At 37.9% G+C, this 25998-nt stretch overlaps 1 protein-coding gene across 3 annotated transcripts in view; it reads right to left on the reverse strand.

Moving 5' to 3' along the window:
* PTPRN2 (protein tyrosine phosphatase receptor type N2) overlaps window positions 1–25998 on the reverse strand; it is a 591206-nt gene that overhangs the window by 375903 nt on the left and 189305 nt on the right. For all 3 annotated transcript variants that reach the window (XM_073002896.2, XM_078378519.1, XM_078378520.1), the window contains 2 exons: window positions 15523–15609; window positions 3686–3765 (listed from right to left, as the gene is read on the reverse strand). In XM_073002896.2, the coding sequence (XP_072858997.2) occupies window positions 3686–3765; window positions 15523–15609 (167 nt within the window). The remainder of the gene's footprint in view (window positions 1–3685; window positions 3766–15522; window positions 15610–25998) is intronic.

Genomic DNA, 25998 nt, shown 5'->3' on the forward strand with positions numbered 1-25998 from the left:
TACAGTACAATCACCAGGTATTATTTTTAATTTGACTTCAATTGATTTTATGGCCTGCCTGTAACTAGCTTTAAATTCACCTTTTGAAGATGCCTGGCAAACTTTTGCCATGAATTTTTGCATCAAAACTATACATTTCTGCGTTGATATTATTATTTTCTGCACTGTCCACAAGCTGTTGGTGCATGCCTGAAGAAGGTATTTTTAATCCACAAAAGCTTGCATTAATTGTTCAATATTTTTACTGGTCTAATAAAAGTCATATCCTTGTATATTTCTATTGTGTAATGAATTAATGGTTTCCCTTGGATTCCTCTTGAATCTGGCATCCAAAAATTTGTTGCCAATCTGTAGAAGTATTTTATGGAATTGTAAATATTAACTACATGATCTCCTGTCAGTCAAACCTGTCAGCACTGAAGGAAATAAACTAAAAGGAAAGCTGACCAGATTAAATTGTATACGTGTCCATGTGTTTTTCTATGCTGTTCAATCAGGACGGAAAAAAACGAGCCCAGAGCAATTAATGTAATTATATCTTTTTTAACTCTTTTATCTTGAATTCAAGAATCTTCATTTTATAGCTTTTCTGTATACTGTATTTTGTATATTTTCTGTATATTTTGTAGTATATTTTGTATTGTATATTCTCTATATTGTATATTTTCCTGTGTACAGTTTCATGATGAGCAACTTTTCCAAGTATTGAACTGGGATTTGGAGGTACAAGTTTACTTTTTTTGTAAGAACAGACAGTAACCTGGACCTTCACACATATGTTTGAATAAGATCAGTTTTACCTTGGCTAAACTAAAAATGGAGCTGACTGGATAGCTTGGTGGTTTAAGTATCTGGCTATAAAGCCAGAGGAGTTCAATTCCCTACTGTGCCTTCTCCTGTGTAGCCTTGGATAAGCTGTGCAGTCCCAGAGCATTTGTCTGCAAAGTCCTCAAAAGGATAACCATAAGTCAAAATTGACTTGGTTGCCTGCAATTATTATTATTATAAATTGCCACAGCTTGATTGACAATAGGGCACTTACTTTGTTTGAAAACTGGCATCTCTATATTATCTGTGAGTTCTTTTAACAACAGTGAAGGCACGCTAACAGCCTGATCACTATGTTTAAAATAAATTCCATCAATTTCAATGGAATGCAGTTATTTTTCTAAATAATACTCATTCCACAGGCTGATGCTGTTATAATAAAAATAAAACACAGCATTCATACATTTCAGAACTATGTACAATGCACATCTTAAACTGAGTGACAAAAAATCAAGAGAAAAGAAAGGAAAAGAACACACATGATAGCAGCTTTGTTGTTTAAAATCATCATCTTCAAATGCTATTCATCTTAATTATTGAAGGTGTTAGGGCAATCTTAATAAGCTCATTGTTTCCTTGAAAATTCATTTGAAGAACTCATGCCCCAGGTGACACAAGCTTCAGTTTAATATAATTTGTAGAAAGACTATTTAAGGTCAGGATTCCCACAAGTATCTTCTATATGTGGAACAATTATGTAAGTTATAATTACAGTTATAATATGTCTGTCGTATCTGTAGAATGATCTCCAGACAGAAACTTTGTATTATTGATAATAGCTTCCAAGTTACATTTCTTTCAATCCTAACGAGGAACAAAAGGAAAGAAATCTTTTACAGTTTCTCACAACAGTGTCTGTAATCATTTCCTAGAAGAAAAAGACAATATGGGGTGATTTCAAAGATCTACTTTTTCTTCTGTAGTCTTAAGGCAGGAAACTACTACTCTTAATCAGCAGGCATATAGTAGGGGGAAGAAAAAAGGCAGGTTCTGTTCATGCTACACAGTAGTCTCAGTGAATAAATGAGAGGTCAATGAGAGACTGAAGATGGAAATGATGAGATATTGTTATATTTTGTCTCTGTGGATCACAGTTCCATATAAATTATTATAAATGGCCCTAAAACACATTGAATGTTGTGTTTTGGTAGTATCTGCATGCAGTGTAATGCAAATAACTTTCAAGCATTCAGGGATAAGGACTGTGATACGTTCAAGAAGACAATTCTTTTCCTAATAAGTTTACAAATTCTGCCACCTCCTCCTCCATCATCTCTACTTTCAGTATAATCAGGTCCACAAACAAGGTTCTAAAGGGTCTTTGCTCTCTAACATTCTTTTTCAGAAATGGCTTTTAGAGAATGTTTTAAACCTGTTTTTATCTCTGTTTTTTATCAAGTGTCAGTCAACTTTTAAAATTAAAACTGATTTTTAACCAATTGTAAGTTACTTTGGGAGCCTAGGTAGGGAGAAAATGATAAACCAATGCTGCCAATGAATAAATAAGTATAGTAAATGTAAAGCAATTTTATTAGTTGTATCATAAACAAGCACAATCCAACCAGAATTACACACATTCAAATTTCATTGGTTTTATTGAGAAAGTCAAGGACATCCCTACAGTTCTCAGACTTCTATGGGTGGGTACAAAAGGCAGTTATTATTCACTGCATAGTGTTCCATTCTTCTATGCATTATGGCCATAAATATAACTTTATAAAAATAACAGGTACTTTTTGAATTTGTCACTCTAGAAATAGTAATAGAGGATAATATGAATGTACATCTGTATGCACATAAGTATAAAAGGGCTTCTTATTTGTCTTTTTCATCCTTTACATTAAATAAGCTACTGATTAGTCTAGTAGTTTCATCTATGCTGCTTTACCAGTTACTTGTACAGTACTTCAGTTGTGTGTTATCTAATACAGTCCACTGTATATATAAACTGGCACATCAAGAAAGGCTTCTCCACATAGTTCAAAGGAGGCTGAACCATTCTCAGTCACTTTGTTGCTGGGTTTGAAGGCATCGTGCATTTTTATAAACTTTCCTCACTTCCCGCTGCACCAAACTGAAAACAGCCATATAGAGTTCCTAAACAGTGAAGTTTTCATAAGCCTATAGCACCTAGGCCAATGCCTTATCATTTTAAACAACAATGTTGTGTTGATTGGCAAGGTAAGGTACAGAGGGGATGGGAGGGAGTAACAAAGTTGAAAGTCACCTGGAGCAGCAGAACCCCTTGAGCCAGTTCTGTCCAGGCGAGTAGAATTACTAGAACAATTACTGGTAGGTAAAACAATTTACAATCAAGGCTAAATAGCAAAATGAATATAATCAAATCTACAATGCTTCCTTGTGGTCCTTTAAAAGCAGGACTATTGGTTGTCAATCTACAGTGCTTGCCACCAGGTCATGGGAACTGGAAAATTAATCTGACATCATAAACACATTTGTAACCTGTTCCCAAGTGCAGAAATAAAGGCTTCATTGTAGTAATCCTCCTATTGTGTCTAACAACTATACTAAAATGAAGTCACTGATGTCTAACATTTATTTAAGAACAGTAGGTTTCTCTTTGCAGCACAACATTTTGGTCTCTCTTCCACTATGTAATTTGGATCTCATTCTCCATTTAATTCGGTTATTTTACAAACAAGGAAATGTCAAGCAATTTTAATTGAGTGAGAAATGTTACACTTCTGTTTTCTCTTTGGGCAATCACCTCTTCCAATGTCTGTTTCATTAAATGTTGATCTTGTAGAGAAAGAGAGTAGTCTCATGGTTTGTGACTATCTGACTAAATTCAATGGCAGATGGACAAAAGTTAGTACTGGACAATAAGGATTCTTACCTGCTGCTTTGGCAACATCAGCAGTGGTGATATTGAGGGCATTCGAGTGCACTTGGAAGGTCACAGCTGGTCCCTGCATGCTACAAAAATAATTTAAACAAGACGTTGGTAACCAGGAACAACATACACAACATTTGCAAGAATAATCTCTTCTCTTTGCTCTGCTTTCCCAGGTTCAGCACAAAGTTGAAGAAGAATTTTAAATGTCACTCTCAAAGCAGAGCATATACTCAGATTAAACATTTAACAGGATCAGACTCAACTCAGTTTTCATTCATGACATGAGATGGTATAAAAGTATCTGTCAATTTTATTTTCCCTGTATTGTAATTTTTCAAATTTCTATTTTCCCCCACTGAATTTATGGAGAAAAGCAAGTCACATTTTCAAACCTCTGTAAATTTTAGTTTCTCAGTTACAGGTTTTCTTGCAAGGGCTGAATCATATTAATTATCTGTTGTGTTGTTGTTAAGGTTTAGATGCCTTTCAGAAGGGGAAAAAGTGACTATCACAGTTCAGTGTTGTAATGCTAGTCGGTCAAGACGGTCTGAAGGATGGGAGAAAGAAAATGCATCCTTCTCTTCTCTGAAACACACCTTTTTAGTCTAGGGAGATTAAGTTTTCAGTCTCATGGCAAACCCACGCCAGCCAACCAGAATGCCCCAAGCTTTCAAAGTTTCAAGCAGGCCTTGCCACCTGAATACTCTTATTTTCATTCCTCTCTCCTTTAACTGAGAGAAAATCATGGCTTTACACAAACATTAAAATTTCCATGACAGTTGTCTGACTGAGATATAAATACAGTAAGTGAAGCTTGGAAGCATACCTTTTATAGACACAGTAAGACCCCTGTATATGCAGGGATTGGTTCCAAACCTACCTGCAGATGCTGAAAAACAGATTATAGCAAACACTATTGTAACAGCACATGATATACATAGTGTGATCTCTAGCTCTCTCTCTTATGGCCAGTTCTGGTAATGACACCATGGAAATATATATTTCTGGGAACTTTTCTTTTAATATTTTTAGACTGTCAATAAGTGGATCAGCAGATACAGATTCTGCAAATACGGGGGGGGGGGGTGCCCTACTGTATAGCTGCCTGAATCCTTCAGCCAGCATGGCCCTACTGTCTGGGGGACTCTGGCCACTCATGAGAAAAAATAACTTTTCCCATCTATGAATAAGTGAAGAGATATCAACCCATTCCTCACATTGCATGATACTGTTTAGATAATAAGTAATTTAATTATCTACAGAGGCCATCTTACGTATTTCCTAATATGTCTTCAGAACAGAAATCAATTAACACAAACTTTCTTTCCAACTTCATTAAAAGTTATCACAGAGTTCCCAGAATGTTCTTCCTAGGAAGAAAGTGGCTTTTCCTGAGGTTCCCTGAAAGCCAGGCGTGGCTGCCACAAAGGAGGTCTGTCATGCTGGCTGGGTATGAAGCCACGGTCTGCTCACCTGAGCAGAGCCAAAGAACAGGTCACTTTATAAGATAGTGCTTTGAACTTCAAATGGATGGTAGTCATTTCTGGAGGAAAACACTTTAAACAGAAACTTAAAAGATAAGGCCTTTTTGGCCTGCTTTTGCGTTCCCCAGTCTCCTCTTTCTGGCGGTGGCGATTAGCTCCTGGTTAGCAAGGGTGCATGTGGCGTATACACTGATTTTACCTGCTCTTGTCACTTAGTGGGGGGGGGGAAGAGGGCATTGGTGGGACATATGGCACTTTTCTGTTCCATTGGGCACCACACAGACCACCAAAACTGCCAACCAATCCCCACAAAAATGAAACTGGATGTTTCCTGTTTTAGTAAGTAGTATTTGAGAATGTTAACTGGTAATCCTATGAACTGTTTAAAGGCAAATCACCCTCCTGGATGCACCCAGCCTTCCTCATTCCTCTGCTTTCTCTGCAGTTTATCAGATGACAGGACAAAGGACAGAAACAAGCTGTAATATTCACATCAGCACATCTTCCCTTCCTCTAGATGAAAGGAGATCTGGAAACTTAGAGTTCTTTTCAGCCACTCCAGAAAAGGCTAAAAGAGTGGTGAGGATGAATGTCCCCAACCACTCTGGAAAAAAGGTAAAATTTGGCATGTTCACCATAAGCTATAGTAGAGCCTGTAAATATATATACAACAATCATGTTTACCACGTTTTGTGATCAGGAGCTGAGCCCGGTCAGGGTTCCTCACCAAATAAAATGCTGTTAAATATATTCAACTACTGCAGTTATTGTCTTTGCTGACTTTTGCATTGAATATTTAAAGGTCTCAAATACTTCTGAATGAGGTGGTGAAGCAGGAGGGGGCAGAGCGACACATGTGCCCTCACAGCAACCACCTCTTCAAATCTAACCAGTTCAGGTATAATGCTGGAATAAGACTTATCTTTCCCAGGTGTCATTTTACCTAGGACACTACAGTTATGGCTTGCTAAATATTAGCAAGGAATTTTAGTATTGCTAGCTTATTAGTTTGTTGCAATCCTTTGTGAACACTTGGAAAAACCTGAGCATTTTTCCCCAAGTGCTTGAAAGTAAGAATATGCTTCGGGTTTGGAAATTATTTGGAATCTGATTCAGAGAGGGAATATTCGTCTATTTCTGAATCAATCTGAAGCAAGGCAAGGAAATACAGTACAAAGTGGCATTCAATCAATTTGTGGCTCTCTGAAGTGCTAAATATTGGTTCTGTGTTTCAGTTTTAAAACCTGGAGAAAAAAATACTTTTAAAAAAATTCTTACTGGTGAGTCTCACTCAGAAAATAAAATAATACTTTAACAGAACCAGGAAGCCCAAAGTAAAAGGTGAGTGACAAGCACCAATGAAAGCCCAAGCTCTCTTGAAAGGCTCAATCATAGAGCTTGGGCTTTAAGATCCTGGGAGGGATCAGAATGACTAAATAAATTCCCTTCTTCTGTAATCAGCTGCTATTTCAAGTTTTGGTAGGGCAAGGGAAGAATGATTGTCTTAAGGTAAAGGTAAAGGTTCCCCTTAACAATTTTTGTCCAGTCATGTTCAACTCTAGCGCGCGGTGCTTATCCCCGTTTCCAAGCTATAGAGCCAGTGTTTGTCCGAGGACAATCTTCCGTGGTCACATGGCCAGTGCGACTTAGACACAGAATGCTGTTACCTTCGCACCGAGGTGGTCCCTATTTATCTACTCGCATTTGCATGCTTTCGAACTGCTAGGTTGGTGGGAGCTGGGACAAGCGATGGGCGCTCACTCCGACACATGGATTCGATCTTACAGCTGAAGATCTACAGATCTTACAGCACAGAGGCTTCTGCGGTTTAACCCACAGCGTCACCACGTCCCTTTGTCTTAGAGACTACTATTTGCACTGCTTTCATCTTCAGTAGTGTATGTGTGCTGGAGTTTTATTTTTCCCTTTACTTATAAGCAACTGCTGATGTCATTTTGCATTACACATCTTGAGTCTCTTATGTAAGATTTGAGTGGGGTAGGTAACATCTGCATTAAGAATCGGATCTAAGCTGTCCCACATACACACACACAATTTTGTACTTTACTTTTTAATGCCTGCTACGAACTTTAATTATTACACCATTTTGGGTTTTTTGCTGTGCCTGCTTGTGTTCTAAGAGGTTTAGTGACAAACATGACACACAAGGCAGCGATAAGGTACTCTATCCACTGGGGCAGCAAATCTACTGACCAAGGTCATTCCTTTCACCTTAAACAAATATTGAGTAAACATGAGTAAATTGTATGGTTGCCGATGGGGGGGAGGAGAGAGAGAAGGAAAGAAAGAAGGAAGAAAATTGGTAGGAGTTTTGCCTGGACACCGCAGGTCAAACAATAGTTGGTGACAATGAGTTCCATACACACATACATCCCAGATCCTTTATCTCCCCAATGTAATGATGTTGTTGTTTTCACTATTTAAACCATATAAACCCATACAAACACTTTTGGCTGTTTGGATACAAATTGAAGCAGGCATGGTACAAAATTGGCTTAGAGCGAATTTGCTGCTGTTTGTAAGACACATAACTCGGACCAAATTGAAGTGAATGAACTTCTGCTTCAAAGAAAAGATTGCAAAAAACATGTGAAAACCAAAGCAAGTCAAGCTGACTTTGTCCTTCACAAGTACAAACAGCTTTAGCTTCGGAAGTTTTCATAAATTTTAATTACTATACTTTAATGAAGTAACTGAGCTTTAAGACGGGGTCCAAATACAAGGCCTGTAGTTTAGAAATCATACAGTGTAGGACATGGTATCCCTTTTGGTGCCACCTAATTCTTTGATAGATGTCTTCTTACATTCTTTAAGCCTACTTAGATATTGAATGGCTGGCAGGATATCACCTAGGGTAAAAAGAGAGTTTCATGATTCCATATTTTAAAAAGAGAAAGGATTTTCTGGTTTACTAGTTATTATTCTATAAGCAGTGAAGATTCAAGATTGGTAGTAGGAAACACTCAAGTCTTCCTTCCAGTTTCATCATGGGCAGAATCTTGGAGTCAAATAACTTTTGAACAGAACCATGAAATAAACATCTAGAGTTACCTAATTGTGATATCTATTGTGACACTTGATGGTTCTAAGCATAAACCAGAATTATGTTTGATTTTAATATGAAGACATTCTAGGTTCCACTGTTACATTAAAAAATCAGAAGTCTCTAAATTGGCTACAAGGGATTAGACTATTGCCATCTTTTACCCTATTTCATTCAGTGAAAGGCCTTCACAAGAGTGGATTTTAATGAGTTACAACACCTTTAACATTATTTGTGCATTCAGTAGTTTACATAATGAGGACTGCTGTGTTCAATTGACTTATCTCCCACATAAGTCAATTGACCCCTTGCCCTCCTTCCTTCCAAGAACTTGGAAAATAAATCTGAACTGAGAGTTCTCCTCTCCATGTATAGGCACCATGTGTGACTCAGAACCCTTATCACACAATTTTGTAAATCATTCAGAGAACCCACAGTGAGGATCTCTCATCAGGCTGTTTTTTATCCAGTGGCTGACTGCCCCAAATTAAGAAATCTCGGTAGGCATTAATTGTTGCATGCTGACTCACATGACTCGGTATGAAGCAGATAATGTTTTTGTTTCCAAAAGTTACACAATTTGTGTAACTATGTAACAGGATTTCAGCCTCCATCAATATCCTGTTACATGGCATAGCCAGATGGCAGGAGCTTGATAGAATGGTGTACATCTCTTTGCACTCTCCTTCTTGTGATTCCTAATACTTAAAAGATTATTGCTCAGCATAGTCTTCATGTTTAGAATAATGCTTGGTATAGTATATCATTATATTTAATTAGTGGTATATACCATTAGTGGGTGAGTTTGGGTGAGTTTGTCTGCTCTAATCAGGTTTCTCCTGAGGACAATAATCTCCACTAAGCCAAATTTTTAAAACAATGAAATATGATTCTGCTGGCATTCTACTCATGTATCACTAAACTAGAGATCTACATACTGTATTAATTGACTTTTTGATATTTTAAAAAAAACCCTTAATTTTCCTACCCATCTGAAGACACAATGCCCCAAATCCTTTTGCTCAGCCTAGTAAATTGCACTAGAGTAGGTCCACTGAATCAGTGGAGCATTGATGAGTTAGCTCCTCCATAAGTTCAATTGATTCAAATAGACCTACTCTAATCACAGGATTATAAAATCATGGAATAATTGAGTTGGAAGGGGCCTTTAAGGCTATCAAGTACAAACCCCTGCTCAGTGCAGGAATCCAAATAAAAAGAGATCTGACAGATGGTTGTCCAATTTTCTCTTTAATGCTTCCAGTGCTGAAGCACTCACTACCTTCCAAGGTGATTGGTTTCATCGTCATAATTGCAACTTACTATGCAGTTAGAGAAGATCCATTTGAATCAATGGAACTCACAAAGAAACTGACTCACCAACTCAAAAGAGTCAACTCCTCTGCTTATTCAATGGCCTATTCTAGTGCAGTTTATAAGGCTAAGCAACAGTGTTTTGGCCATAGTTTGGGAAGTCATTTGATTTTTCCAAAAGTGAGTCATGTTTAAAAGTACAGGAAACAGAGTAGGGTAGAGACTTGGTCTTGCTGAGCTGCCCTTTTGGTTTCTTGCTAAGTTAAAAACTGCTGCGGGGGATGGAGGATTTGACCAATTCACAGGTCAGAAGCTTCATCTGAATCATAGGGGCATTAAAGAGATATTTCCTGCAGTTTTATAATGGATGACTGTTAAACAATAATTGTTAAATAATTAAGTTTCTGTATTTGTGCTTTGGCTCTTATGAAAATCAGTGTTTCTTTTTTTCCCTCTGAACATTGCTAACTTCTATTTTGAGTTGTTGCTTTTAACAGAGTTCTGGTTTGCCTCACATTTATAAAACTCTGGAGAGAAGACAAATACAATTTCTTTATCTGTAGCAGAACAGAAAAAAAATGCTTCCTTGCTGGGAGATCAGCATTATTCACCCTGAAAGAGGTTACATATGTGTATGCCGAATGCAAACTCCAAATAACTGCACTTTCAACAATAAGTGCACAAGGTGAAGTCCAATAATAGGAAACACCAAATATGAATTTTTCAAATTTGCATACAATGTTAAACAAATGGCTTTCACAGCATTCTTCAGTACAGCATAGGTGCCCAGCTACAGATCATTTCCTTAGACATTCACATTTGCAAATAACACATCCTTTATGTCATAACCTATCAGCATGATGAAGTGGAAACACCAAGTATCGCAACAATGTTTAGGTTCTGGATGAGTGGGCTTTATTAAATGGCTGATTGGATTTTTCCCCCAGGTAATACTAATATAACAGGAAAACAATCACCACCAAGCGCTTTATACTTCCATTTAGGACACTACTACAAACATGCTGATTCAAGCATCTGCACTCCTAATACAAATGGTCAGACATTCTAAAGCTTTGCAGTATAAGCTGCTTCTACCTATTACTCACCAGAACAAACCAGATGATTTACATATGAATTTTGTCCTAAACCCATTAAATGCAGGGTCCAGTCATTCAAATGAAAAGCAAAGCAAAGCAAAGTGTGCTGCTTATATACTGCCCTACAGTGCTTAAAGCACTCTCTGGGCAGTTTACAAGTTAATTATGCAGGCTACACATCCCCCCCCCAGCAAGCTGGGTACTCATTTTACTGACCTTGGAAGGATGGAAGGCTGAGTTAACCTTGAGCCAGCTACCTGGGATTGAACTCTGGGTCATGAGCACAATTCTGGCTGTAGTACTGCAGCTTAACCACTGTGCCACAAGGCTCCTAATGAAAGTTCCAAGTGCTTGGGATATTTGGCATGTGAGCAATGGGACTCCACATTTTTATTTCAGTCACCTTTATGACAACCTCTCATATGGAGCAGGGCTAAGGGGATGTGAAAGAGGGGGATCCAACTTGTCTTTTATTTTACCTTCAAAATCAGTGGCAGCATGCCTCTGGATATTAGTTACTGAAGAATTAATCCTACATTCTGCTAGTGGGCCTTCTGTACTATAAACCTTGCCAATGTAGCAGAGAGGATAATAGACCAGACATGCCTTCAGTCTGATCAAGCACTGGTTCTTATGTTCTTAGGGCTGCAACGGTGTTTCAAATGCACTCATAATTATTGGTTTAGAATACAGATTTGTGCAGCTTGTGATGTGATTTCTTTTAGAACTTATTCCACAGCCTGGAAACCAAATCAAGCTTGTAAACATGTGCTGTGCCTCCAGCATTATGAGTTACTTTATATACCTTAGTAAAAAGGCAATTTTCCCTAGATGATTCACCAAAGATGCTTGTAATTCGTGACTCAATTCTTAATGTAGCTGACAGCAGTTCAAACAATGCAAAAACATGCCCAGGTCACTTAACTTCTCAAATTGGACCTAAAAATGTTGAAACTTTAAAGATTTCCTGGAATTACCACCACCATCATCTTAGAACTGGAGAGCTAGAAGAGACCCTATGGATCATCAAATCTAGCCCCTGTCAAAGAGGCACAGTGGGGAATTGAACTCCCAACCTCTGACTAAATCAGTAAGCTAACTAGAAGTCACACTCTTCAAGTTTGCAGAGCAGAGTGTTACTCAATAATTGTGAGACAAAGATACTCTGTATCTACTCAAAAAAGCAAGGAACATGTATTTATTTATTTATTTAACTTATATGCCACCCAAACTACCCAAAGGGTCTCTGGGTGGCTTACAACAATTTAAATATAATAAAAGATATAAAGACAAAACAATTAAAATACAATTAAAAATACTGTACTCTAAAAATTGACATCAGGACCCACAGTTGATATTATTTCAATTAAAAGCCTTCTGGAACAGGAAGGTTTTGACCTGGCACCAAAACGTCATCAATGTTGGCACCAGACAAATCTCACTTGGGATAGCATTCCATAGTCTGGGGGCAGCTGCCGAAAAGGCCCTTCGTCTACAAGCCATCTCTCTTACCTCCTTGAGAGATGGCTCTTTCAAAAGGGCCCTCTGGCTAGATCTTAACTGCCAGGTAGGTTCATATGGGAGGAGGCGGTCCTTCAGGTATCCAGGGCCCAAGCAGTTTAGGGCTTTATATTTCAAAACAAGCACTTTGAATTGGGCTTAGGCAGCGACTGGTAGCCAATGTAATTTAAACAGAATCAGCCTGATGTGTTCCCTAGCAGCCCCACTACTCATCAGCCACGCAGCTGGATTTTGGACTAGCTGCAGTCGCCAGACCATCTTCAAAGGCAGCCATGGCATGAGAGGAAGTCTTTAATTTCTGAAAACTGCTAGTAGTGTCAATTAAAGACTTCCACCTGGTTCCATGGGAGTCTCAAGACCTTCAGGGATAGAGAGAATCATAAATGTTTTATTTTGTCATCAGTCTTATGCAGCATAAACTGCAGAACAGAATATCAGGCAGGACATGTAAAGAATGTTGAAAATACTAATTTATTTTATTTATTTTATTTATATCCCGCCTATCTGGTTGATTAAGACCACTCTAGGCGGCTAAGCTGCATAACATAACATAAATCTTAAAATTACTAAAATTTCTTCTCAGTAAGTAGCTGACCAGTGCCCTGATTTGCTATCTTTTGTATGCTTGTGGGCAATAATGATTTTATCAACACGTAGATCATTTTAATATGTAGAATTCGTATTTCCATCATTTCATCCCAAAACCTAAGATGTAGATGTGTTGAATAGGAATTCTCATCATCTCTAATGTGTACACTGGCCCAGGGAAATGAGAATTATAGTCCAGCCAAGTTCAGGAAGGCTGCACAATGCTGTAATAAGCACAGCTGGATAACCTTATTAGAAATATTCCTAAAGTAGAGATGTACTTCACTAAAACATTTACACAATTCATTGGTGTTGTTTTGTACAAGCCTGTCTCAGAACTCAAGTTACTTCACTACATATTTTAGAGTGCAGAACAGGATGGACCCAAAACAATCCTGTATGAGCAATATCTAATACATCCAAAATAGCAAAACCGGGGGGGGGGGGGAATCTGCCATATTATATTTTGCATTATGTTTGTTTGATGTGTTTGTTATACAGAAGTCTGACATATCTAAGAAGACTGGAAAAACTCTTGGTGGAAAAACATGTCTACTCACAATAGACCTTCTAATACTGCCACCCACCTTCCTTTGCTATCATACTAATTCAGCAATCAATCACTGGAGGCCACAGAGACCCATAATTGGATTATAAAATCAAACCTATCATCATCTCATGTCTGCTCACATAATTATATCAGCATGTTAATATTCTTTTAATGGTCCCTAATGATGTAATACAAAATAATGGAATTTGTTTCACAGCTATATAACCATTAACAAAACAGATTAACTATAACTAGTACCCTGTTTCCCCAAAAATAAGACCTAACCCGAAAATAAGCCCTAGTAGGATTTTTCAAGATGCTCTTAATATAAGCCCTACCCCAAAAATAAGCCCTAGTTAAGTGAAACCCTGCTCTCCACCATTGTGCAGCAACTAGAAGATTACATGCCTGTATTTGAATAAATGTAGATTGTTGTACATGAAAGAAATAAAACACACCCTGAAAATAAGCCCTACTGCGTTTTTTGGAGCAAAAATGTAAGACCCTGTCTTATTTTGGGGAAAACATGCTACTTTCATAAAATATATTGAAAATTGTGCCACCACTTTGTTTTCACTACTACTTTCTGATCCCCAAAATATGCATATTTGAAAGGACAGGTGCCATGAACTGAATACAAAAATGGACAACATGCTACATGCATCAAGTCCAAAAGAACATTCAGACTGCACATCACTGTATGTTCCATCCATATTTAACGACAGGTAAGTGCATATAGGGTCACTGCCTTTGATGTCCAAGTCATATTGTATACTGTACTGCATGTGTAAATAAAAACTTAATGAAAAGTTGATTATATCATTGCAATCATAACTAACATGAAAATCAGCTACACAATTACTCTACTGAACACCCAAAGAAATGGGGTGTTTGAAGGAATGAGTACACATCAGAATGATTTACTCACTGTATTAAACCTAAGAAGAAAATGATTAGATCTTTTTATAGATGCATTCAAAATTAATATATTTTAGATCAAAGGTAACAAAAATAGAAACAGCAATTCTAATAGGACTGTATGTGTTAAATCCATTTGTTAGTCGCAAGGAAAATAAACGCTCTGAATCAGTGGGACTCAATGTAATTCAATTTAATTCAATGGGCATTTTCTCATTGGAACTAACAACTGAATACAACCCTAAATCATTGCCCACGGATATTATTTAGCAGTTCTCTATTGGCTGTTTCTCCATGGATATCTGTCAGTTTCCTTCATGCATAAATACGGTGTTTCTGGGCCTTCCCTATCTTTTTTTCCTTTTCTCCTGAATATTAGCATTTTTAATATGTTACACTAAAAGAAAGAGAGAGAGAGAGAGAGAGAGAGAGAGAGAGAGATGTGGGCAAAGAGACATTACATAAGCCATCCTCATTCCTGACCTTCACATTTCTCATGTTATATGAGCAGCATTTTTTTCTATGCCATAACAAATCAGAATTCCTCACTGTACAAAATCTGAGGCATGCACAAAGGATCTATGACAATTACTGTATGCACAAAGACAAGACAAGAGCCAATAAATGTGCTCACACTCTCTCTGGTCCTCCATACATTCAGTGTAATAACATATCAGGTTTGCCTTTTCTCATTCTTGATTGTGCCGCTGGCTGTATAAAATACTTAGGCATCTACATAACTAACATTTAAATGTAGAGTATATAGCCTGTTTCTGTACTGCCAGCCAGGGGGAGAATACATATTCTTCTAGTATGAGACAGCACCAGCTAGAATATGCCTGTCTCAAACAAGCTGAACATCCTCCTAGTCTGGCATTTTGCTTCCAATATTAGGGAGGTAGATGTGCCTAGGAAGCTCATGTGGAGCAAGGCATGCTGGATCTGGTAACTGGAGCGATATAATGCCTCTAAATAGGATATTTAACTTTTTTACAGATTTGTCTTAGCATTTTTAAAACTACACAAGACCTTGGCCCACACATTTTGTGGCAACTAATAAGTGTGTTTTGTGAGAATAAGTAACTTTTAAAATACAATCTGAATCTACAACTTGTCAGTTAAATTTTTATGACTCTCTGTTTTGGGAACAGAAGAAATATTTATCTCTCTACGCTATGTATAAAACGATTCTGCATCATTGTGGGTGGTTTTTGTCTTTCTTAGCATACAATGGAGGTTAGTTTTCAAGCAAACTAGAAATTAAGGGGAGATTACAGAAGGTTTGTTCTCTGTATACCTACTCAATATCAGCAAAAGCCGTCATCTGGAGCTTTAGAAGGCCCGCAACTTCCATTATTAACTCCAAACCTCTTTCATCACTGAGAGGGCTGTTAAAAGGAACCAAAGAAACATAGTATTACAAAAATGAAAGTCATCAATGCATGAGAGGCTAAAAGTCCTAAAGGAGTTATCACCTTGGCCTGTTAGGTAGCTTGAAAGCCAACATTTACAGTATTCCTGTCACATAGTGGTTGTGATATCAAGGGAAATGGGATCAGGTGCTTCCTCAGACATGATGAATCACCTGAATTTTCCAGCAATAAGACAAACAATAAGGTGTAAATGGAATTGTTAGGAAGTGTAATGGGTCCAATGATGCAGCAACCAGTTCATTTTGGGCTTCAGGTTTTTTTAAAAGGGGGAAAGTAATGCAGTTTTAAGAGAAAGAAAGAGGAGGTTGTAGGAAAATGCCAAGATTAATCTGGAGACAAAAAAATAAGCAAATCAGAGGACCATATTAAATAGACATGGATCATTTTAATCCATTCATTTCTCAAACAAATTCTTGCTTATAAAAGAGGCACAAAATGCTGTAATCTGAAGAATAATAGAGCTAACTATAGTCTTCTAGCCTGGGAAATGGATATTAATTTGTCCTGTGTTTATATATTATATCAGAGCTTTTCAGAATCAGGAAACCTAGAAAAAGTTGGTGCATATAACTACAATCTGAAGTAATGTTAATGAATTTTGACTGTCACTTAGGTGAAATTATTCACACATGTCACCATATGTTCAAAAAGTACTAACATACACCATTAAATGTTGACGTTTAAAATTTGACTAGAATTGTCAACATTTACCAATTGTTGACAATTATATGCATTTTATACACATATGCATTCTTATATACATTACACCCTACATGTATTTTTACCCCCAAACAAACATACGTGTTCTGTTGCTTTCATGCCCATATCCTGTTTCAAAAGACAGTCAGAAGAGCTTGTTAAGAGTGTTTGGCCGAATGCATGTAGACAGATGGCATCATTGTGCAACAGTCTGACTGACTTCTGATAGCAGCTAATATATGTGCCCCTGTTTCCACCATAATTAAGGCTATAAAGCCTGAATAGGGCTCTTTTGTGTTATCCCACTGCACATTTAGCTATATTACACTATTACAAAACAATTCCTGTGTTGACAGCAATTTCAAAAGAACAAAATGACAAGCATTACATTCAAATAAAGCTATTTTAATTTCTTTTTCAATTTACTTTTTAGAGTGTTGTGTACAATTAACACAAAGTCCATGGGAAGTTAATATGTTATAACCTCTCTGCCCACTGATGACATTAGACTCAGAGCTAACTATCTCAATATTCAGTGTAGTCGTATCAAGCTTTATTTTGTAATAAATTGAATAGAAAACTAGAAATAAAAATAGCTCTCTTATTTATCACTCAAGTAAATAACCCAGGGTAAAAATAATTTCAAAAGAAACCTTACCTCATCTCATTCAGCCTCTTATTTTTAATTAGTGCAATACAAAATATCCCAAGCAATTTATTATTATGAGGGAGAAGTGTGTTACATCTGCAGTGAGTTATGCAAGTTGCATAATTTGGAAAATGTTGCTCCTAACATTTAGTTTAAAGCACACTAAAAGAATGCACATAGTCCCTGAGAGTGTGTCTATTTATATACTATGAACTTTCATTTGGATCTCGGAGAATAACATCCTTGATGCCTTCCGAATCTCATACAGAGGACTCGGGGGATATTCTGTCATACATGCAGGTGCAGTTTCCCCAGGCTAGCATTTAAATACATGATTTTTTCCCAGAGGGATAATACAATGATATGGTTATGTTTTAAAAAATTAAAAGGAAGTGCAGTGTTTTTGGGGAAACTATTATATCTAGCTTATTCATTAACAAGCCACCTTGAATTTCAAACCTTGACAGTAGACAGTAGAACTCTGGCTCTTCACAAGGCACCATGAAAGCAGGCTGTCACAGTGACTCAGGGGCTTGTGTGTTAATTAGATCTTTCACTCCTGTGGACAGTGGTTCAAATGTGTGGGAGATGATTGGTGTCAGAAATTGAAGTGGGCTCCTTTTTTAACACTGTAATATTATTTTTACCCAGAGGTGTGGGAAAAGTCATAAATATGTTGTTGGCATTTCCTTGCTATCATCTGTACACATAAAACTGTAATATTTCTGCAGGCTACAAAAATCAAAAGTGAATGTCAAATTGAGTTGTGAAAGCAGTGGTGATAAGGCTGATCAGAGCACTTTGGTGCTAATATTCAACAGGGTTACAAACACCTTCAGGTAGGAAAGAAGGAGAAATGAACACAATGTTGTGGTTTCGCTAGTCTTAATTGGTCTTATGGAACACATTACTGCAAAATAAAACCATACACAAGCAGAACTCTCTCTACAAACACTATAAATAGTGATGACTGTTAAATTATTAAAGGCTTTTGACTCCAATTAACTTCTCATGAACATTTGTTACCTTTCCAAACAAAAGAGAAACAATATTCCCACTGTCTTCTTGGTGACTGTTGGCCAACTATTGACCCGGTACCCCAAGATAGTGTTCATGACCACAAGAGTCTCGCACTATGCACTTGCAAGATTATTGCAGTCTTCCAAGCACTGCACTGACTTTGTGTGGTTCCTATTTTCCCAGCCACAGCTACATTGATGCTACAAAGTCTAGAGGACTTGCAGATCCTTCCTTCCTTCTCCATTATAAACTGTATAGGGTAGGGAAAACTTTCCCTGCTAGCTGAGATCCATAGTGGCTCTATTGCTTTCACAATTTGCATCCGCAAATTCCTCTCCCGTGCTTTTATCTAATGTTTCTTCCATCTAGGAAGAACTAGGGCAGAGCCTTGATTTATGCAGTTGGATATTCAAGGAGCCTGTGCTGCTGCTGTTCATTCTCCTTGTCATTAGAGAGTGGCACACAAGCCCTGTGAGAAGATCATTCATCCCTCTTCTCTTTGCTAATTCTTCCCCTCTCCCCAATAAAGGGAAAGTCCAGAGCCGCCTCCACTTCACTAGCTCTTTTTATGTTTCCCTTAGCTTCCTCAGGCTTCAAAAGGGGTACACTCTGCCCTGCCTTCCTGGCTTAGTCAGGGCACTAACCTGTTGCAATTGGAAGACCATGTGGCATGTGGCACAACATGGCCCTCCTCTGTGCCAACATAGAGTAAGATAGTATAGAAGAGCTCTTCTACTGCTCAACAGCCACCTAGGAGACTGATCCAGGGCCTTCAACTCTCTGCCAAGGGTTGTTTCTTGGGAAAGGGATATTGCAGGGTTTCCCACAAGAAGTCAGTGTGCTTGGAAGTCACCAGATTCTATCAGTTAACATATTCCACTACTCGTGTTTGCAGCAGAACCACTGTTCCATGTTCCCCTTTGGAATAAAGCAACAGCAACAGAACTTTTCACATAATCATTTATTTAATGACATTTTCATAACAATGTTGATTAACTTGAAAGGGGTGTAATCCTGCCTAAGATTGTTCCAAACTTCATGCTGGTCAGCAGCTAATCCATGCCAGAACCAAGGAAACTAGGATGTGCCAGAAGCACACAGGGCACCTCCTATTAGTGAAGTTGTGGAGAACTTTTCTTCCTTAAAATGACAAAAATGTGAATTGTGAGGTTTCTTATCAGGGAAGTGTTTATTTGGCTAGCTAGCCAAGATGTTTTCAAATATACATACACCATAAGAAAAGCATGTCAGGAAAAATCCAAGGCAACACAGAATACAGAGTAATTAAACAGACAACGCACACACAGTCACAAAAGTTAATTTAGATTGGTATTCCTCTGAACTTCCTTTCCCAGGATGTCCCTTTGATATTTTCAGGATGCTCCTTTGAAATTCCTTTTTTTCCCCAGGATGTTCCTTTGATCCTCCTTCAGGAAGGAGTCTATTTTATTTTTAGCATAAGGTAAAGGTAAAGGTTCCCCTTGACAATTTTTGTCCAGTCGTATTCGACTCATCCCCGTTTCCAAGCCATACAGCCAGCGTTTTGTCCGAAGACAATCTTCCGTGGTCACATGGCCAGTGCGACTTAGACATGGAACACTGTTACTTTCCCACTGATGTGGTCCCTATTTATCTACTCGCATTTGCACGCTTCCGAACCGCTAGGTTGGCGGAAGCTGGGACAAGCGACCGGCGCTCACTCCGTCACGTGGATTTGATCTTATGACTGCTGGTCTTCTGACCCTGCAGCACAGGCTTCTGCTGTTTAGCCCGCAGTGCCACCACGTCCCTATTTTTAGCATACCTTTTCTAAAAGCTAGGAAAGGAACATGCTCTTATGCCTTTCAATAAATGAAAGGGGGAAGCACTTTTATCTCTTCAGAGAATTTCTCTCCCTTTTTCCACCCCTTCCTTAAGGAATTTTATGCGATTACACGATTTATCAGATTTTTTGTGCGTTTTTTTTTTTTCTAAACTGTACAGGATTAGTTCAACTCCTGCATAGAATGGCATGTTTCCTGTGCAGGATTAACCAAAAGGACACAAAGCTGAAGAATTTGGCAACAGTTGAAAGAAATGGAGATTCCATGAGTATAAATCAGAAACAAGACTAGAAACTCCCTTTCAAAGGAAGCTGGGAAATGCAAGCAATTGCAGAAAGGCAGCTTCACAGGACATCGTTGCATGGTGATGCTGTGAAAATCACCAAGAATGAGAAATTTTGATTCATCACATACCTATATTTCCCTAACATGCCCCAGGGACCAAAAAGATATTATATCAGTCCTGGGGCTGGTGTAATAAAATCATCTGGTTTTAGTCAGCGAGGGCAAGAATGGTCCTGACAAAATTTCCCCTCTCAAATTCCACTAACCCTGCCGCAGTTTGGAGGTTAGAAATTGCCCTGAAGTCTTATTCTGAGCATGATCCAAAGTCATGCGACAAGTCAACAGACAAAGAATAGGAGCCAGTTCAGAAAACTTAGATCTAGAAGGTAGGAACCAGACAAAGTTCACCAGGTAGTGAAGTTCCAGAGAGGTGAGACCTATGTTGTCCCAGCAGAGGGAAGGACTGGTAAGCAGTCTGGAAAGCAAAGTCAGGCCTGGTTAATTCCCTGGATAGGAGACCACAAGAGCATACCAGAGTCCACCCAATAAAGAAACCTTGGAGAGCCACAGCTGCCATTTAGAATTGATTAAACCTGACTAGATGGACCAAGAACCCCACCCAAAACAAGCTCCATGCATTTAGATCCAACTCAAGGCTTTCTGTTCTTGAGAGCCCTATTCTTGGCAAGCCTTTCTGCTTCTAGTGAGCCCTCTTACTCTTAGTTAGCAGTTCCTGTCTGCTTGGACCAGTGTACACCAGATCTCAGGTGGTGAAACCGTTGCTTTCTCTTCATAGTAGATTATTACCATTTCCAGCCACCCCTGCACATACACATCTTTTACATTCCCTTCCAGATTAATGTTGAGCCTGTTTGTCACAGGATGAGTTTTGTTCACTGGATGTTAGCAATCAAAGAGAAACTAATTTAAAACCCTACAACCTTGTGTAAAATAACAGTTGAAGTTGGATGCCAGTTTGACATGAGGGAGGTGTCAATAAGTTACACAACTATACAAACATGAAATCTGGAATGGTACAGTAACATGTAACATATGAAGACAGACCTATGTCAGAGAATGTGTATGCCACAACCCCACACTCTTTGTCACATGTTTAAAGTGATAAAACTTCCTTTAGTTTGGACTTCATTTATAATAGAAACAGAACTTCCATTTTGTGCTGGCAATCTTAAAGGCACTGGCTAGGATCCAAAGGCGTATTTTAGGCATGGCCGACACCATGTCTCTGTGTCTGTGTATGTTTCATTTTTCTTTTAGATAGCAGACTTAACATTTTCACAGCTTGCTTTTCAAATTCACATAATCTATTAAGTATAACTACTCTGTACCTAAAGGTGACAAAACACACCTAGATATGTGAGGTGATGTGCCATGCACAAATATAAAACTGCAAAAAGAAGGACGTCATGGGGAATGCCGGGGTGAACATAGTGTGTTTAGTGCCTAGATGCTAAATAACAACTCCTGCATGTCCATATGCACTTCTGAAAACTGTCCAATGAATTCATCAGTTTGGAAAAAGAAGCTCTCATTCAGTTACACAGATGGTTTGGTTGCTAGCTGCCCTATGCCAGATCACAAGAACAACACAAATTTCTGAAGAAACATTTGACAGACTAGCAAGTGGGAACTCTCACTGGTTTTTCCTCCTTATGGTTACCAAGTTACTTCCCCAACAGTCACTTGCTATAACACAAGGAGTGGGGGAGTGGAAGTCTTAGGATCCTAACTTGAATTCTGGCTTGTCTATTTCAGATCATACACAGTTTCTGCGTTCTAAGTAAAGACTAAGACTATTAACAGTTGCTGACAGCTGCATCAGTTCAGTTCAAGAAACTGAATTTTTGCACTAGTGAAAAATAATCCAATACAAATAAATATGCTTGCAACTGTAGAAAGGGAAGCCATGTTAATCTGTCCAATCATTATATTTTCACTAGGAATATGCCTGACATTGAACTTTTATGCTTATTTGTCTTTTATGTGAATTTTATTTATTTATTTATTTATTTATTTATTTATTTATTTATTTATTTATTTATTCATTCATTCATTCATTCATTCATTCATTCATTCATTCATTCATTCATTCATTCCATTTATATCCCACCTATCTGGTCATTGCAACCACTCTAGGCGGCTTACAACACAAAATATAAAACTATATACAATTGTTTAATTGTAATTAAGTGTGGTAAAATTTATTTTGTCTTTCTTTCCATCTTGACAAATGTTTTTCTAATTGTGTAATATATATAGTTTACACAATTAGAAAAACATTTGTCAAGATGGAAAGAAAGACAAAATAAATTTTACCACACTTAATTGCAATTAAACAATCATAATTAAGTGTGGCTTAGTTACATTAAAAAAATTTTTTAAGCAACTAAATTATGGCAATATTCCAACTCCATGTACCATATGTGGAACACTATGTTCTACTAACATAAGTCAACTCAGTTACTTCCCGCTCTTAAAAATAACATTACAAAAACCAATAGCTGTTTCTGGGAATAGACCCACATATAGCCCCTCACCAACATGTTTTTTATTCTTTACAGGCTACACAAAAGTGAAAGCTTTGATTTCAAATTTCCATTTGGAAAAGAATTAAGAATTTAATTTTGAGTAATCAGGGCTAGAGATGCAGTACTGTGGACAAGTAGTTATATGGCATGAAACAGCTAGGTAAGCAAAACAAAGTCCCATTTTTTTCCCTGACTTCAGAAGCCATTTCGCAGTACTGTACTGTTTCTAACAGAGGCTGCATTTCTCTGGTGTAGCACAAATCTTAGAGAGGCTATTCACTGGTGATGTGGTATTAAAGATAAAGCACCCATCATCCTTTTGTTAAACAGGAGCTGATTAGTAGGGATGGGATCTGATGAAGTACAAACACCATAATATTCCATTCTGGGAGTTCTACTTATCTTACAGGCACCTTGCAATTACAGTACCTGAAAATGATACACCTGAGAGAAAGGCCTAAATTAGAAGGAATAGCTAGACCAAGATCTATCCAAGTGTCCTGTTCCTGTTCCAGGATTAGCTGAGAGGGTTTGTTTGTTTGTTTTCTGAGCAGGACACTTGGCCTAGCTAAACTTCAAAGCCTCCTGATTTCTGCCCTTCTCACAAGTGGCATCACATTCAGGTATTTACAAGGTGCCTGTAAGGTAGACAGAACTATCAAAATGGAGAACTGTGGTGTTTGTACAGTAGTTCAGAAAATCCGAAGATCCCATACTTCCTAGTTAGTGACCTCCAACCTTGAAATCTACAGTATTTTTATTCAGTTCCCCTTACAACAAAGTAGCAACTGTGAAAGAACAAAACTCCACAGTCGCTCCAATCAAATACACTTCTCCCTTCAACAATGCTGGAATTAGGTGTGTCAGAACCCCATGTTGTATTACAGAGAGAGAGAGAGAGAGAAGTTCTTTCTATCAGTGTTCTCTTCCATAGTATTGACAATCCTTTCCATATAGTATAATGTGTAATGAGCCTTAAAGGAATTTATGACCCGTTGATTGAGAAACTGAATTAGAGATGTTGTGTCTGGGGGCAAATAGACCACTTTGATATCTCCTGTGTTGAACTTGTGTGGTTGCATGCATGCATGCATGCATGCATGCATGCATGCATGCATGCATGTATGTATGTATGTATGTATGTATGTATGTATGAATGAATGAATGAATGAATGAATGAATGAATGAATGAATGAATGAATGATTGGGAGAAAACATGTATGACCAAAACCATGTCCTTCAGACCCATGCAATTCAAGGGAGAAGTGTACGAAGCTCAATAAATAAATATTAATAGCTCAGGAATAATATCAATCCATTTTAATCTGTCAATTCAAAATACTTTAATTAGATCTTCAGGTGGTAGAAAGGAGTGGGACTCCAGCACATTCATGGCTGCCCAACTAACAGCACCCCGCTGCGATCTGTTATTCAAATAATAAATCACTGACAACACTGTTGACAAATGGAAAGAAGCTTGTTCAGAAAGATGTTTTTTTTGTTTTGTTTTGGGTTTTTTTTTTTGGCAGTGTTGCTGAGGGCTTTGCTCATGAATTAACTACACTTGGTAAACCATGTTATGTTCTCTCCCATTAACTGTATTCACTTAAAATTTGATTTGCTTTAAAATGTGTGCCTTTACATTTACTTTTTACCTAAAATTCTATCAAGCTGAAAAGTGCATTGAAGACAGGACTGTTGTGCATCTACTTTATCAGAACCTTTTTTCCCGATGTAAGATACTCCAACAGGCAAGGGTGAATTCCCACACTACTTTCTTTTCAGATTCTCTGAGCCCAGGAAAGGAAGTGTTAGAACATTTTCAAACATGAGAGTTCTTCTATCAATTCATTACACTGGGTTTTATCCACTATTGTGCTTCTTAATCTGTCAATGTATTTAAATCCACCTGGAATTCTAAATTCTATACCTAGCAGTGGGACACCTCACCGGAGATTTGTTCATACTCTGAGAAGTAACCATCCTAGATTATGTTTCTCTGCATCGTACCTTTCTTAGTTAGACTGTAAGTTGCACAAAACTTTTGACCTTTCTGGAAATTCACTTTCCTCTTGAAAAGACTGAGAGAACAATAGAGAAAGAACAATAGCGTTTTACCAAGAGTGTAACTTGTACTATGGAAGGAACTAACTTTGTGTGAGTCCTCAGGTAGCAATTTTCAGGCTTATTTATTCAATTTCTGCAAGTGTTGTTTTCAGATTAATACCACTGTTCAAGCCACTGTTGTGCATTCACTTGAAACAGTTTTGGCCATGTGTGTTCTACAAAAGAGCAAAGATAAGCAGCAAAGTGTGGCACACATACATATTGAGTCCCCAACGTACCTTGTTACTATAATTTGTGTATACTGTAATATACCCTCTAATTTTTCACCTACCCATCCAAAATGTCTGCAAATCTGAACATTTTTAGAGAGTCAGTATAATCTAATGAGCGAACTGGTAGACTCAGGCAAATGTAGGGCTTAAATCCCCACTTAGCAACTTAGAAACTCATTAGGCAACCTTGTGCTAACCACTATCTTCCAGCCTAGCTTTGCCTTTCAGAATGATTGTAAGGAAAAGGGATTAGATGAGGTAACATCTGTGTACATTCCTCAGCCCTTTGGAGCAGAGATAGGATATAAGTGTAATTAACAAATCCTTATCAGCAAATAAATCCCATCAAACCCTTCTGATTATAATATTATTTGAATAGCACAAGGTATCTATTTGAGCCCCATTCTTCAACCTGGTTTCCTAGGACATCAACCCGTATAGTCCCCTCAAGGCATGATCCAAGTGCTCATTTTGTGCTAATATCCAGCCTGTCTGGACTGCAAAAGTAAGAGAAACTCTGGGGCACATCATGCACAGCACTGTTTACTAACGATGGAGTGGCACAGTTAATTCCCTGCTCACATTCATTCCAACACGAGAGAGTATACAGAGGGGGCTAATTAGGCTGCTAGCACTTCTGCAACCACTGGCCCGATTGGTCAGCACTTTGTTTTTGCAGGAATACATATTTGTATACTATCCAGCTTAGTACGAAGCATGACTCGGAGTGATCAACAGCAGACATAAACATAAACAATATATCAACACACACACACACACACACACACACACACACACACACACACACACACACACACACACACACACACACACCCAAATTCCCAAAAGTAAGATTAATTATAAGAACACTTAGATAAAAATTAAATTATAAAACCTAAAGATGACAATAAAAGCAACTAGTGATGGCAGTGAGATGAGGTAGAGCCAAATCCCACCGACACCTCAGGGAAGAATATCAC

This window comes from Pogona vitticeps, chromosome 6 (genome assembly GCF_051106095.1).
Source record: "Pogona vitticeps strain Pit_001003342236 chromosome 6, PviZW2.1, whole genome shotgun sequence".
NCBI lineage: Eukaryota > Metazoa > Chordata > Lepidosauria > Squamata > Agamidae > Pogona > Pogona vitticeps.